This window comes from Hibiscus syriacus, unplaced genomic scaffold (assembly GCF_006381635.1).
Source record: "Hibiscus syriacus cultivar Baekdansim isolate YM2019G1 unplaced genomic scaffold, ASM638163v2 tig00110332_pilon, whole genome shotgun sequence".
In the NCBI taxonomy this organism is placed as follows: domain Eukaryota; kingdom Viridiplantae; phylum Streptophyta; class Magnoliopsida; order Malvales; family Malvaceae; genus Hibiscus; species Hibiscus syriacus.
The window spans coordinates 431,638-446,954 of record NW_024062688.1 but is presented as its reverse complement, the minus strand read 5'-3'; the positions used below and the strand labels follow the sequence as shown (position 1 = coordinate 446,954).

At 35.9% G+C, this 15,317-nt stretch overlaps 3 protein-coding genes and 1 pseudogene across 3 annotated transcripts; 1 reads left to right on the top strand and 3 right to left on the bottom strand.

The window, feature by feature from the left end:
• The first annotated feature begins 1,295 nt into the window (after positions 1-1,295).
• LOC120119338 (putative receptor-like protein kinase At1g72540) lies at positions 1,296-3,113 on the top strand. The gene is made up of 5 exons (XM_039139155.1): positions 1,296-1,695; positions 1,779-1,914; positions 2,000-2,136; positions 2,219-2,342; positions 2,428-3,113. Exons 1-5 carry the CDS (start codon positions 1,321-1,323, stop codon positions 3,006-3,008), a joined length of 1,353 nt encoding a protein of 450 aa, XP_038995086.1. The 5' UTR covers positions 1,296-1,320; the 3' UTR covers positions 3,009-3,113.
• Positions 3,114-4,527: 1,414 nt separating this feature from the next.
• On the bottom strand, positions 4,528-6,602 carry LOC120119339 (multiple organellar RNA editing factor 7, mitochondrial-like). The gene is made up of 4 exons (XM_039139157.1): positions 6,280-6,602; positions 6,100-6,197; positions 5,943-6,011; positions 4,528-5,123 (listed from the first exon to the last, which is right to left on the bottom strand). Exons 1-4 carry the CDS (start codon positions 6,555-6,557, stop codon positions 4,987-4,989), a joined length of 582 nt encoding a protein of 193 aa, XP_038995088.1. The 5' UTR covers positions 6,558-6,602; the 3' UTR covers positions 4,528-4,986.
• Positions 6,603-7,273: 671 nt separating this feature from the next.
• On the bottom strand, positions 7,274-14,413 carry LOC120119182 (annotated as a pseudogene).
• LOC120119337 (trimethyltridecatetraene synthase-like) lies at positions 9,075-11,171 on the bottom strand. The gene is made up of 2 exons (XM_039139154.1): positions 10,251-11,171; positions 9,075-9,696 (listed from the first exon to the last, which is right to left on the bottom strand). The coding sequence occupies exons 1-2, from the start codon at positions 11,154-11,156 to the stop codon at positions 9,076-9,078; spliced, it is 1,527 nt and encodes a 508-aa protein (XP_038995085.1). The 5' UTR covers positions 11,157-11,171; the 3' UTR covers position 9,075.
• Positions 14,414-15,317: the final 904 nt, after the last annotated feature.

Here is a 15,317-nt window from a genome sequence, read left to right as displayed (position 1 = left end):
TTAAAAAAAAAACCGGTTTTTCCCAAATCCGGTTTCAGATATTTTTTTACGCAAAATCGGATATTCGGATTTTTTGTGCACCTCTATTTGCAAAGCATATCAATTTGGTCCTAAACACATCATCGTCTTCCTTCGTATGAAAACCAATCAACGATTATCCATTTGAAAGCCAATACTTTAAACAATTCCCAGATTTAGAAAACCTTAATCACCTAATTCCCATGTGACATTTCACTCCATAATTGATCATATCAAGTTTCAAACTTTTCCCCTTCAAAACCATGAATTTAGCATGAACAATGGCGGATCCATGTGTATTCGAGGACGGGAATTGAGATTTGAATTTTTTTCCAATCAATTACTTATTTTATTGGTAGTTTCCGTTCTAAAATTTTATTTGTGTCCATCTTATTCAAAAGTTTTATAATTAGTAACATATATGCGTCGACTCTAAAAAAATATCTCTGAAACTCCACTAAGTATGAACCAAAGAAGCCAACAATGGGAACACTATTAAGCTAAGATCTATGCACGACTTTGAAGAATAGAGAATATGACCACCTCCTTTTTTGTATATATAAAATAGACTTTTGAATTCCAATTTCAGTATTTTAATAGAATTTCATTTTCCGTGAGAGATAATAATATCTTTTTTTTCTTGTTGGGCAAAGTTAAATGAGAATTCTTGAAGAAAAATGAGGTGATTGGTTAAATAGTGAGTTTCATCCCTCCTCTTTACAGAAAGTAACAGATTAATCTTTGTACTTTGATCTATCAAAATTGGGTCCTCATTCCTTATGGAAGTTAAGAAGTTTGTCTTGTCAACTAAAATTTTTAAAATGTTAAAATATTGACTTGAAAATCTGCAATTGAATAGTTTATATACAATAAATCAATAAAGATCAATAGTTCGAGTTTATGTGTTTAGAAGGGCAAAGTCGAGTTTTTCTTGAAATATATTTTTTACCATTGTTTCACCTTATAGTTTTATAATTTTTAAAAATATTAAATTGAAATCTCATCATTTATAGGGGTTAGAATGCAATTTTACCATTTTAAGCTTAAAATATTAATTTTAAAGGACTAAGGGCCCTGTCAGTCCCTAGCTTTGCCAATAAATGGATTAATATCTCAATTTTCATACGGTACAAGGACAAAATTTTGAAAGCTCAAAAAAAAGGTGTTAACTTCTGAATTTTTTGAAAGTAAAGAAATGAAATTCAAAATTAGACCTTTATTTTACTTCTTATTTAAACCATCTTTGAGCTTCTGCTGGAAGCCTATGCACACACACCTAAAAGAGAGAACTTTCAATGAACAATGGCTCTCAAAAGGTATTTGTCATTGAAAAACATAATCCCAAGCTGCATCAAACCCCAATCTTCGGGTCCAAAAGTTCATGCTTCAAAACAGAGTCTAAGCCAAAGATTATCACTCAATGAGTTTAGCCACCCAGGGTCTTCATTATCATTGAGTGATCTCTCAAACTCTCTCATCGGCGTCTACATCTTCACCCTCAAGGAGCTTGAACTGATAACTCACAACTTCTCCAAGTGTAATTTTCTCGGTGAAGGTGGGTTCGGACCTGTTTACAAAGGGTTCATTGATGACAACCTCAGGCCTGGGTTAAAAGCTCAGTCTGTTGCGGTCAAGGTGCTTGATTTGGATGGCACTCAAGGGCACAGGGAATGGCTGGTAAAATAAATCAAAGTTTTTCAAGTTTGTTTCTTTGAGTTCAAAGATGGTGAAAATGGAAATGACCCTTTGTTTTTTTACAGGCTGAAGTTGTCTTTTTGGGGCAATTGAAGCACCCTCACCTGGTGAACTTGATTGGGTATTGCTATGAAGATGAACATAGGCTTCTGGTTTATGAATACATGGAAAGAGGCAATTTGGAGAACCAGTTGTTTAAAAGTTGGTTTTTTCAAGATCTTTTGCCTTTCAAATTTGTGATTTGATATTGAAAATTTTGATTCTTAAAGGTTTGTATGACTGCCAGGGTATGGTCCGCCCTTGCCTTGGCTTACAAGATTGAAAATTGCTCTTGGAACTGCAAAAGGGCTGGCTTTTCTACATGAAGAACAGAAGCCTGTGATTTACAGGGATTTCAAAACATCAAACATCTTATTAGACTTTGTAAAAACTAAAAACACCCCATTTTTTAATTCGACATGTTCTAATATATCAGCAAAGACTAAATGGTTTAATTCGTTTCCAGGCTTATAATGCGAAGGTCTCGGATTTTGGATTGGCGACCGACGGTCCAGAAGGCCAAAAATCTCATGTTACAACTGCAGTCATGGGCACGGAAGGTTATGCTGCTCCTGAATACATCTCCACCGGTACTAAAAAGTCCAGGACTTGTCTTTGTTTTGATGAAAATATTGGAAAGAATTTATTTGAATTCGGAATTCTTTCTTTTTGCAGGGCATTTGACGACTATGAGCGATGTGTTCAGTTTCGGAGTGGTGCTGTTAGAATTGTTGACGGGTCGGAAATCGGTCGATAAGACTCGACCTGGTCGAGAAAAGAACCTCGTGGAATGGGCAAGGCCTATTTTGAAGGACCCTTACAAACTTGATGCAATAATGGACCCTAGACTTGAAGGACAGTACTCAACCGAAGGGGTTAAGAAGGCTGCTGTATTGGCTTATCAGTGTCTAAGCAACCACCCCAAGTCTAGACCAACAATGAGCAATGTAGTCAAGGCTTTAGAGCCTCTCATCGACTTAACCGACATCATGACCGGACCCTTTGTGTACGTAGTTACGACCGACGGTAATAGCGCGACCGTCGTTCAGAAGATCGAACGAGAGAAAAAGCGATGTGATGAGTTACGAATGGTGAAAAAGGACAGTGAGAAGGAAGAAAAGGAGAAAAGACGACTGGCACGCCGAGAAGCTCGACGAAATCATGTTCGGGTTAAGCCATCGAGGTCTCGGGTTGTCTATTCGGACACTGATTTGTACAAGGCTTTAGGTTCTAGTTTGTACACTCCCAAGCACTAGAGACAATCATTTCAAACATACTTATCAGACGCTCATACTTTGTACATTTGAAGTTTATTGTCTATTTTTTTTAATTTAAATTTTTATATTTCTTGTCTATTCGTGTCATTGCCTATCTCTTTAGAAAGTAAAATAGAAGTTTCCATAGAAAAAAGAAATACAAAGCCAATACAAAACTAGTCTTTGATCCATTTTTTTCTCAGTGTTTACATACCAATTATTTATTTTTCAATTTTCTACACGTGAAAAAGTATGATGTTGTAGCCCATCGAATTTGTGGATGTTAAGCCTCCTCTAGATATTTTTCATAGGCAATTCCTTCGACAATCTAAATTTTCGAAACAAAAAGAGATCTCCGAATCTCTCATAATTTTTTGATTGAATTTTTTTGAGACCCTTCGATTAGCTATTTTATCTTGATATGATTATTGATTGATTTACGTTATCGATCAGAATCAAATCTATTATCAACGGTCATATCTATTCAATGTGTCAACATACGAATTGTCATCACAAATCATAATCTTAGACCTAACACAAACATTAAAAATCACTATAAAAATTATTAACGAAGATTAAGGGAGAGATATGTCTTCTTCTTCTTCCCTACTCCGTGTCTAGGGACAAAGAACATGACTTATCAACCCAAGATCAGCTTTATGTTATAAAATCACCAACTAAAATTTTCCTTCCAAACTAAAAAGGATGAATCGTCTATTTATATCGATACAAGTGCTAAAAAACACATTACAATATTCTAACATGCTTCTTTTTCAACATGAGCTGTTGTAATATTTCAACATGACATAAATTTTCTAACTTTCCCGGAAACTACTACATGTAAGAAATTGACTGAAACTCATTGTGGTGGGAATTTGTTAAATTAGTTGCAAATTTACCCACTAATTCTTCATTAGTTTCTTCTTATGAAACACTAATCGGTCAACATAATTTAGATAAGAACCGAGGAAACTTGTCGTGTGACATCGATGTTCAAAGTCTTGTCAGCCATTAAGAAATGCAGAATTTTCCAAAAGCTGCTAGAGATTCTTGCGTGCTAGACTACCGCACTTGCCTTTGCAATTGCACCATTTGGTCCATTTCCCACCAACCCCCCCCCCCCCCTCTAAAGATAGAAGTATCTGGCTTTAAAAAGTTTGGTGATTATGGAAAAGTTTTAAAATCTCTTTTGTTTCTGATAATTCTAGTTAAAACAAGATGCTTTTGCAAGGATTTTTCTTGGGGATGAAGTAGAAAAATGGGGCAAGGAACATTGGGATTACATTGTGTAACTTTAAAATTTATAAGGATTTAAAAATTAATTAAACAAAAAATGGGGACATGACTCGTGGCAAGGAACATTGGGATTACATTGTGTAACTTTAAAATTTATAAGGATTTAAAAATTAATTAAACAAAAAATGGGGACATGACTCGTTTTTTTCTTTCAAATTGTTATCCACCAAGTTTTAGTGTGAAATCAAAGTGAAAACCAAATATTTAAAACTAAACGGCAATGTTAAAAAAATGCCCCTCAAGGAGCTATAAGCATGTATGCTGTATATATACACAAAGCAGACGTAATTCCAAGCTATGCCTGACATTCTAAATATCGTATCTTCAACATGTACCATTTCATAATACATATACGTATACATACGTATCAATTGGATGGTTATCTCTTAAATCCCTCTGAGCAGATCAGAAGTAGGCCAATGGCTGCTCGTTGGACAACTGGTCTTTTCGGTTGTAGTTTATCAAACTCGCATCATAAGCCGATACTATCAAGCTTCGACCAGCAATGCAAAGATTAACTTTGACTACGGTTTCCACCGAAAAGTACTAATTGATACAGCGGAAGAGTGAAACAAATACGGAATATCCGAGGTTCCATTGAGGCACTGACTCGGTAAGTTTCAAAAATTCATACATGACAAAGCTGAAGTGCAGTAGTATCAGTGGCATGCCTACAATTATGCTACTGTTTCCTTTGTTTTCCACTTGCTCTTTCTGGATGAGTAGTTCCTTTCCTTTCATCTTCGTTTCGAGTCGGAATCCAGCCAGAGTGATACTTATCGTCATAAGAAACAACCTTTCCATCAATGAATGGTTCTCCTGTAGAAAAGAATGGAAATTTCATAATCAGTTTAGAAAAATCATCTACTTGTAGAAATGTTTACATCATTGCTCGATACTCGATTGATATAAAGGTAGGAGGTATTAAATGTGGGTGATATTAATACGGAGCGTCGGAATACATGCAGGCATATTAGAAAGCTCATACTAATTGGTTAAAAAACCATCCAACTTTAGAAAGGATTAGCTTCAACATCTTAACCTAACAAGGCTCAGAAGTGCAAAGCACTGGTATATACAGTGGAACAGTGAAACAAATATCAGAGGCTCCATTGACAAGATGGTTCAAAGCAACATCTGACTCGGGTGCACTTTGTTTCTTTTCATTCGATTCTCCAAAAGTAACATATCGATCAAAATTCATAAGACAAAAGAATTGAAAGCCATTCAGCTCTGTCAAGATTGCTGACAATAGACCTTAACACCGATGAAGAGTGAGGATAAGAATGAATAGTAGCTTCGTTTTGATATATAAATACATAACATAAGCATATCATCGATTGACTTCCAATCTGTGAAACGAACACTTAAGTGCAGATGAACTACCATGCCTCGATGTCTCAAGTATTCCGCCCACTTTAATAGTAACACCAACACCAACAAGTTCTAATGATATGAACAACAGAACCGAGAAAGTACACAAGTAATCAACTATAGGTGCATAGTCCTTAATGCTTAATTGCATCCTCTCTAATGCCTTTCCACTTATCTTTGAAATGTATTTTCTATCATCCTCAATCATAATCTTTCATACAACAATGAAGCATAAGCAGGACCAAGAATCTGGTAAAACTATACCTCCATAGCTATTATCACCATGATCGCCTAAATAAGAATCTGGTAAAACCCATTTCACATTAGGCAGCGCTGCAAGCAACCGATACAGTTCATCATCAATTTAAAATCTTGAACAAAGGATGAATTTGGAAAGCGAAACAGAAAAAAAAGAGCTTACATTTAATCTTAAAAGCCAAATCTTCTGGGACTTTGCAACCAAATGCATAGTAATACTTGGTGGAAACAGAGTATATAGACTTCTTGGCTTCCTCTTCACTGCGTATTAATACCTAAATAATTATAAAAAAAAATTGGAATGTGCCAAAAAAAAAAGAGAGGAGGGATTTTGAATTTTGACCTTCCCAAAGCCATGGCTAGGGTTTTAATGTAGGTGTTGACGATCTCATCTCGAAGTGGGTATCCCTTGGGAGCCTCCATAACCACGAACCAGTGTTCATAGTCACATCCCTCCACCAGAACTGGAGTTCGAGTCAACTCCACGCTCTCGTGAAGCACAGAGTTATTGTATCCCGAGTCGCTGGAGAAGTATCTCGAGAGTATACGTGTAGTAGACGACGGATAGGTTGAGAAACGGCGACCGATTAGCTTTTGAACGACGCTTGACAACGGTTCCATTTCGATTCCCGTTTCACCTCCATTGAGGTTAGGTGAGAGGGTTCAACGGGATATTGTCATATTCTGTCATTTTTTCGGCACAATTGACTAAAGAATAAATTACGTCATTAGTCACGGAATTGTAGTTAAGTTTCTCTTTTTACTACTAAATTTTTAAAAAGTTATAAAAAAAAGTCACTAGCGTTAGGAAATATGATAAAGTACACCCATGACAACTTAACTACGAGAGAGTTCTATTTTAATCATCGATTTTTTAATTTTATCAATACTACTTAATTATTTAAATGACGTCAATCAAGTCACTTATCACTAACATTTGATGGAAGAGCTTACGACATACGTGACAATTGATAAAATATATCTAGTTATACTTTTAGTCCTCATTATTATATATTCTATTAATTTGATCATAATTTTAATTTTAAATAGAAAAATTAACTCTTTCAATCAAGTGATGACAAATGTCGACTCCAAATTAATTTCTTTTACAAAACTGGATACTCTTTTTGAACTTAAAAAATCTTTCCAACACCAACTTGAAACACTAAAAGGTACATTCAACGTGAAGATGCTTACTGTGAGTCTGACAAGGGAATATTAGAATATAGTTGTAGAGGTATAATGCCATGATTGCTAATTTGTTTAAGTGAAACCCTAGGCTCTTACCATAAACCAAAAGTGGAACACCACAGCAATTACACCATTATTTGGTTGAATCAAAATTCCAGAATGATAAAGTACATATGAAGTGCGAGCCTTGGCTCTGCAACACTCTCGAGTGGAAACTTTTTAGGGGTGGAAAGCCCGAAGGTTTCTTCCATATTCAGATCGTCTTTTGTGGCATTACCAGGTAATTTCCAAGTAAACCGTGTAAAACATTTGCCAAACTTGCTTGAATCACCTTGATCCCCTAAACCATATCCAGGGCACATCCTTCTTCCCGCCCCGAACGGAAAAAGTTCAAAATCACGACCTTTAACATCAATGCTCTTTCCCAGGAATCTCTCGGGACAAAACTCATTAGGGTTGTCCTAAACACTAGGGGCCCTCCCGATCGTCCAAACGCTTACAAAAGCTCGAGTGCCCTTGGGAATGTCATAGCCATTTATTTGGCAGTCTTGGTGTACGGTCGGTTCACGATGTCTTTCTCTTCGACCCATCGTTCCCTGTCGATGACACTGTCGAGTTCTTCCGTTGCCATGGCTAAAGCTTCAGGTTTTTTCAACAACTCCGAAACTGCCCATTCTACAGTCACTAATGAACTCTCGGTTCCACCGGCTATCATGTCCTGAAACATGCAGAAACAAGAAGGGCAGTGATTCAATCAAAAAGTTGAAACCTTTACAGCTAATTGACAATTCAACGAATAAATCATTATCATCATTAGTTTTTAAATATAAATCACTCTCACTCTATAGGTCACTTAACACATTTAATTAGACTATCTGGTTTCAAATTTTACTTTGAGTCCATGGTGTTACATGGAAACTTATGCTAACCAAGGTTGAGGAAACCACCCGTCAATAGAAACCAGACAGGACAGTAAAAACAAAACGATCCACTAACATGACATAATCATTTCCTGAGTAAATGCCTTAACTCCATGCCTTTCAATCTTGACTTCAAGTGTTGGATCCTCGGAAAGTTGCAAAAGCACGTCCAACATGTCCTTAGCAACATAATCTTCCACCCCTTTTCTCCTTTCGTTATGTTCATCCAAGACATGTTCCAAGAACCTGTCGAACTTCTTGCTCAGCACCTTCATTCTCTTAATATTCCCCTGCAAATCCAGGAAACTGAGCCAAGGGATCGAGTCACCGATATCCAACACCCCATTAAGCAAGAAAAGCTCGTCGAGCATCTCCAAGAACTCCTTTGGGGTCACGACCTCGGTTTCGCCGGTTGTTTCCGTGTATTTCATCCCGAACACCATCCTACTGATCACGTTAAGACTCAAGGTCGAAAGATGATCTTTCAAAACAATTGGGGTTCCACATGATTAATACAACTTTTTTAGGAACAATTCCATCTCCTCTCTTCGGATATGGTCGTATGACTCTAGACGTTTTGCACTAAACAGCTCGGTTAGGCACATTTTTCGTGCTTGACGCCAGTATGGACCATAAGGAGACCATATATTATCCGAGTAATTGTAAGTAGTGTATTTGCCGGCGGCGTTTTTAGGCCGACCGGTGAAGATGACATCGTTGGTTTTCAATATGGCTTTGACCATTTCAACGGATAAAACGATCACAACCGGAAATGACCTGAATTTGAGTTGCATGATGTGCCCTTATTTAAAAATTTTAAGCGATTTAACTTAATTAAAAAACTAATACTAGTGGAGTGACTATCTAGAAATTTTATTTATTTTTGAAACGCCTTATAACAAATTAAAATAGGGATACGAAATACTAAATTGATATTTCAATATTTGTAGAGAGACTAATGTTTTACAAGCCAAACACCATTATTACCTTCTATTTCTCCAATTTCACAGTACTCTCAAAGATTATAATCATCGGCAGTACATGTAAACTGGGAGTCTAGGCTCCGCCAAAGCTTGAAGTGGGTATTTTTTAGGGGTGGAAAGCCCGAATGTTTCCTCCATATTAAGATCATCGTTTGTAGGTAATTTCCAAGTAAACCCATGTAAAACATTAGCCAAACTTACTTGAATCACCTTAATCCCCAAAGGATAACCGGGGCACATCCGCCTTCCTGCCCCGAATGGCAACAACTTAAAGTCACGACCTTTGATGTCAACACTCATTTCCATGAATCTGTCTGGCCAGAACGCATTGGGGTTGTCCCAATGGCTAGGGTCCCTCCCGATTGCCCAAACGCTTACAAGAGCTCGAGTGCCCTTTGGAACGTCGTAACCGAGTAATTTGCAGTCTTGGCGAGCCACGCGAGGCGTGAGCATCGGTGCTACAGGGTGCAACCGCATTGTTTCCTTAACGACGGAGTCGATGTAAGGTAGGTTCACAATGTCTTTCTCTTCGACCCATCGCTCCCTGCCGATTACACTGTCGAGTTCTTGTGTGGCTTTGGCCAGAATTTCTGGGTTTTTCAGTAGCTCTGAGATTGCCCATTCTAAGGTCACTGTTGAGCTCTCGGTTCCACCGGCTGTCAGTTCCTTAAAGACAGACAAAAGGGGAAATCATTCGATGGGAAAGTTGAAAATTTAACAGCTGATTAATTGGTATTGTCTAAGCACTAAAGTTCTCTAGGTATTATGTCGATGTCCCATACCAGCAGAGCAAAGGAAAATGAGTCGATGCAAGGAGCTCGCAAACTACACAAAAGACACGACTTCAATTTCCTTTTCGATCTCAGCTTCTTTAAGTTTTGACTTGATCGTATTCAAACATGATTGGTTTAGAGAGAGAGAGAGAGAGAGAGAGAGAGAGATACAATTTACTAAATATGCCATCAATACGAAGAATATTAATCAGTTGATTAATTATACATGAAAACTTATTGTATCAATAATGTACCAATGCTACGTTTAGTAGGGCTGCTATTTTCTTTTTATCATGTTTTATTATATGAGTTAGTAATATTTATTATTTATTTTAACTAAGTACAGTCTTTTGTTTAATTTTATTTATCTTTTATATTTTAAGTTTAAATTTATTCAAATTCTTATTTACGTTATGAGTAGATTAGAGTGAATGTAGTAAAATGTACCATAGTTATTGCCTTAACACTGTGCCTTTCAAGCTTGACATCAAGATCGGGATCCTCAGACAGCTGCAAAAGCACGTCCACCATGTCTTTAGCCACATAATCTTCCACCCATTTTCTCCTTGCGTTGTGTTCATCCAACACATGTTCCAAGAACTTGTCGAACTTCTTGCTCAACGCCTTCATTCTCTTAATGTTGCCCTGCAAATCCAGGAAACTGAGCCAAGGGATCAAGTCACCGATATCGAGCACGCCGTTAAGGAAGAACAACTCCTCCAGCATCTCATTATACTCCTTTGGGGACACGATCTCGGTGTCGCCGGTCCCTTCGGTGTACTTTTTCCCGAAAACCATCCTACTGATAACGTTAAGACTCAAACTCGAAAAGTGGTCTTTCAATACAATTGGGGTACCACATGATTCATACAACCATTTAAGAAACAAATTCATCTCTTCTCTTCGGATATAGTCGTACGACTCAAGACGTTTCGCACTAAAAAGCTCCGTCATGCATATTTTCCGTGCTTGACGCCAATATGGACCATAAGGAGCCCATGTAATATTGGAGTAATCGTAGGTAGTGTATTTGCCGGCGGCGATTTTAGGCCGGTCGGTGAAGATAACATCGTTGGTCTTTAGCACGGCCGTGGCCATTTCAACAGAAGAAGCGATCACAACAGGAAATGACCCGAATTTAAGTTGCATGATGGGCCCGTATTTTAACGAGAGGGCGTGGATGGACCGGTGGGGAAGTGAGCCAATGAGGTTGAGGTTGCCAATTATCGGCCAAGGTTTCGGACCGGGTGGTAAGTTGAGTTTCCGACCACGACGAAGACGGAGGGAGAGGAAGACGAGGGCTAGAGTGGCGAACCATGCTATGAAGTAAGAAACCAAAGCTCGAGTTTCCATTTGTTTTGCTTCTAGTGATGGTGTAATATAGCTTTGATTGTGTAGTGTGTAGGGGAGGAAATTGTATTTATAGACAAAAACGAAGGGCATCACAGTGATCAGTGCCGTGGCTGGGGCGGTGCGAGATGGGTGACCGTGCAGGCCCTAAAAGAAGCCCAAAAAGGTATATCTATAGTGGCGTTTTTCAAAAAAATGTCACTATTATTATGGCTTTTATTGAAAAAACACTATTATAGATGGACCTATTACGGCATTTGTCAAAAAAACGTCACTATTATTGTCCCGAAATCGAATATATCTAAAAAATAAGGACACCTTTTAAGAATTTATACAGAGCCCCAACAACCTAGCCACGGCCTGCCAGTGATATAAATGACATTTTTACATTGTTAGGTTCATTAACTGCTCCGTTGATCCTTTGATTCTCCAAACTAAACAATTGTACGCAAAATAATATATGAAAATCGTATAATATATTCTTTTAATTTTAAAATGTTTATATAATTCAATCGTGACCTATATTTCATAATAACGACCGCTGATCAATGAAGAAGAATTGACACGAAGGTCCAAAGTAGCGATAATTGTTGAAGCACGAAGTGAATGAGCTGTTGAATTGGCGTGTTATTATTTTTAATAACACATCTAGAAGAAGGGGCTGCTGCTATTATTTTTTGAATTTATAATATAATTAAAATATATTTAATATCATAATATTATAGAATAAACAATAAACTTGTCTCATTGTTTGTTACTTTCTACCAACCGAATAATTGTTGGATTTAATTAGTATTTGTTTAATTAAACATTTAGAATAATCCAGTTGTAGTTACAAAACAAAAATTATGGGATAATATTTGGAGTATTTGTTTAATTTTAGATTGTTTATCGTTTACCTGCTGTGGGATAATAAAGAGAGAGTTAATATTTAATACATTTGAGATATTATAAAATTATGTTTGATTTAAAAAAGTTGAAAATGAAGATTATGTAAATAATTAATTTAATTTAAAGATATCAAAATTAAAATATAAAAATTATAATGTATAAATTATCAAAATTTATGTAAATCACATTACTATCCTTATAATATAAACATATTATAATACAGATTTATATTGTTTGTGTCATTATTTTTAAAGAAATTTAACGATAGATTTATTGTTTTGATTTATTTTTGAAGAAATTTGAAGGAATCTAAACCGGGTTTGTGAAGTTTGAGATATTTTTCAGTGAAATCGGTATCAAATTTGTGTTTAGTGTGTCAAAAAAGTGTGATTTAAAAATTTTAGAGTCTAACGGTCATTCATGACAACAATTGATAACGAAGATGACGATTGATGATGACGGTCGACAATGATTATCAACAGTGATGAGTGACGATTGATGGTGTTCGGCGGTGATTGATGATAGTAATTGATAGTAACCGACAATGATGAGCAATGATCGACGACAAAAATTTTGATTAGATTCAAGTGTTAAATTGATATTTTATTTAAAATTTAAGGGTTAGATTAATATTTTATCTAGAGTTTATGATCAAATTAATATTTTGTTTAAAATTTAAGAGTCAAATTAAAATTTAAACATTTTATAACATGTCACATCATCAGACCATGGTTTTCAGAATCGGATCGGTTAGCGAACCGATCATGCTACCAGTTTACTGGTTCAACCGGTCGAACTGGTTCGATCGGTCGGAAGAACCGAACGACGTCATAATTATTTAAAAATTAAATAAAAATACCAAAAATATTTAATAAAAAATAATTTTTTATATCACAAGTCATATTCAAAGCAAGTCATAACATATATAAGTTAAAAACCATAAAATCAAGTGAAACAAAATGATTCAAATTAACTACAACATAATATTTAAGGTAAAACATATTAAATAATAAATATAATTATATAACTATAATTAAAAAATAAATTTGGAGTTAAAAAAAGTATAACAAAATGATATTGTTTGGTTTAATTTTTTTTTTAAAAACAATCTCACATGGCTAAGAAACATAGAAGAGCATCCAAAAAGTCTAAAGAGTACAAATATGAGAACAAAACAATCTCACATTGCTAAGAAACATAGAATCGCATCACAACTAACTTCTATAAATAATAGAGGTAATTTGGCATTCAAAATCATGGAGCCTTTTGGTGAACATTGAGTGAACTATTCTTTCACTTCAATCAAACTCGAATTTTAGGCTTCAATTGAGCTTCTAATTTTTTTTTTAGTTCAAGCCTTTTTGAGTTCAAGTTTCAATATTATATTTCGAGTTTGAGTTGAACTTGATAATTTTTAGCTTGTGAGTTTAAGTTGAGTTGATCTTACTTTTAAAGTTTTCAAGTTCGAGTAGAGCTCAGCAATACTCGAGTTCGACTTGGCTCGTTTAACAAACGACGTTGTTTGGTTTAATTTTTTTTTAAACAAAAAACAAAAATCCCGATTTTTCCCGGTTTTCAGTCGGTCCGGTCCGAACGGTTCAGCGGTTCTGGTCGGTTCACTAATAGCGGTTCAACCGGTTTAGATTGAACAGGACTAAGCAACGGTTCCCGGTTGAACCGGCCGATCCGATCCGATTTTCAAAACAGAGCATCAAACTAACTAGAGTTAACAACTCGATAATAAAAAATAAGATAATATTCATTTAAATGTATTTAAATCCACACCCTTGTGAATATTAAAATAACAATCCACCTTAAATCAAAAATAAGATAATATTCATTAAACATTTAATGATATGAATGATATATCACCTAAAATTCAGTGATATTCGTTATAGTTTATCTTAATTTAATTGATTCAATATTAAGTTTATCCTAATTTTAAGTAAAACAAAGATGAAAGAAGCAGTCCTTTGAACCCAGGCAAGAAGGTGACAGAGAAAGAAGTAAGCATTTACCTTAGTAAAGGCCTTAACACCATGCCTTTCAAGCTTGACCTCGAGGGTGGGATCCTCAGACAGCCGCAAAAGCACATCCAACATGTCTTTAGCCACATAATCTTCAACTCCTTTTCTCCTTTCGTTGTGTTCATCCAAGACATGTTCCAAGAACCTGTCGAACCGCTTTGCCAACACCTTCATTCTCCTAATATTTCCCTGCAAATCCAGGAAACTGAGCCAAGGGATCGAGTCACCGATATCCAACACACCATTAAGCAAGAACAGCTCGTTGAGCATCTCCATGAACTCCTTTGGGGTCACTATCTCGGTTTCGCCTGTCGATTCCGTGTATTTCTTCCTGAACACCATCCTACCGATCACGTTAAGGTTCAAATTCAAAAGATGGTCTTTCAAAACAATTGGGGTACCACAAGATTGGTACAACCTTTGTAGGAACAATCCCCTCTCTTCTTTTCGGATATACTCGAATAACTCTATGCGTTTCGCACTTAAAAAGCTCCATTAGGCACATCTTTCGTGCTTGACGCCAGTATGGACCGTAGGACGACGACCATGTGATATCGGAGTAATTGTAAGTAGTGTGCTTACCGGCCGCGGTCTTGGGCAGGTCAGTAAAAATATCATCATTGATGCATAAAACCAACCAGATAGGATCATAAAAGGGCATGAAAAGATGAGAAAGATTCGAAGTTCCAATCCCAACCACAACTTCAAGGAGGAAAACAAAGACAAATTTTGTTAGAAAAAATACTATTTACTTATGATTTTAAAAAAATAAATGATTAAAATAATAATATAAAAACAAGTAAATTATCACCCTTATTTTTAAGTCTTAAACTCCCTTTACATTAAGGGTGTGTTTGGTTGGGGGAATGTGAAATTCTTATAGGAGTGGAATCCACTTTCTCTCGTTTGGTTGGCCGGAAATATCATTCCCGATAATCTTACATTACCAATAGTGGATTTTTTGGGTATATTACCGGGAATGTCATTACCTCCATTTCCTTAGATATTGTTGGATTACCGACATTTTTTACTAAAATGCCCTTATTTTTTTTTCTTTCAAAAATATCCTTATTTTGTCATTGAATAATAAAAATTCTACGAAGGTTATTTATCCTTAAACTATTTTAGATTTACAAAAAAAGTTTATAATTAAAATTTTATATGAAGTTCAGGGGTTAAAATAAATTTTTACCCTTTCATTAAAACTTTTTATATTTTCAATTTTGTAAAAAAAATTATATAAATT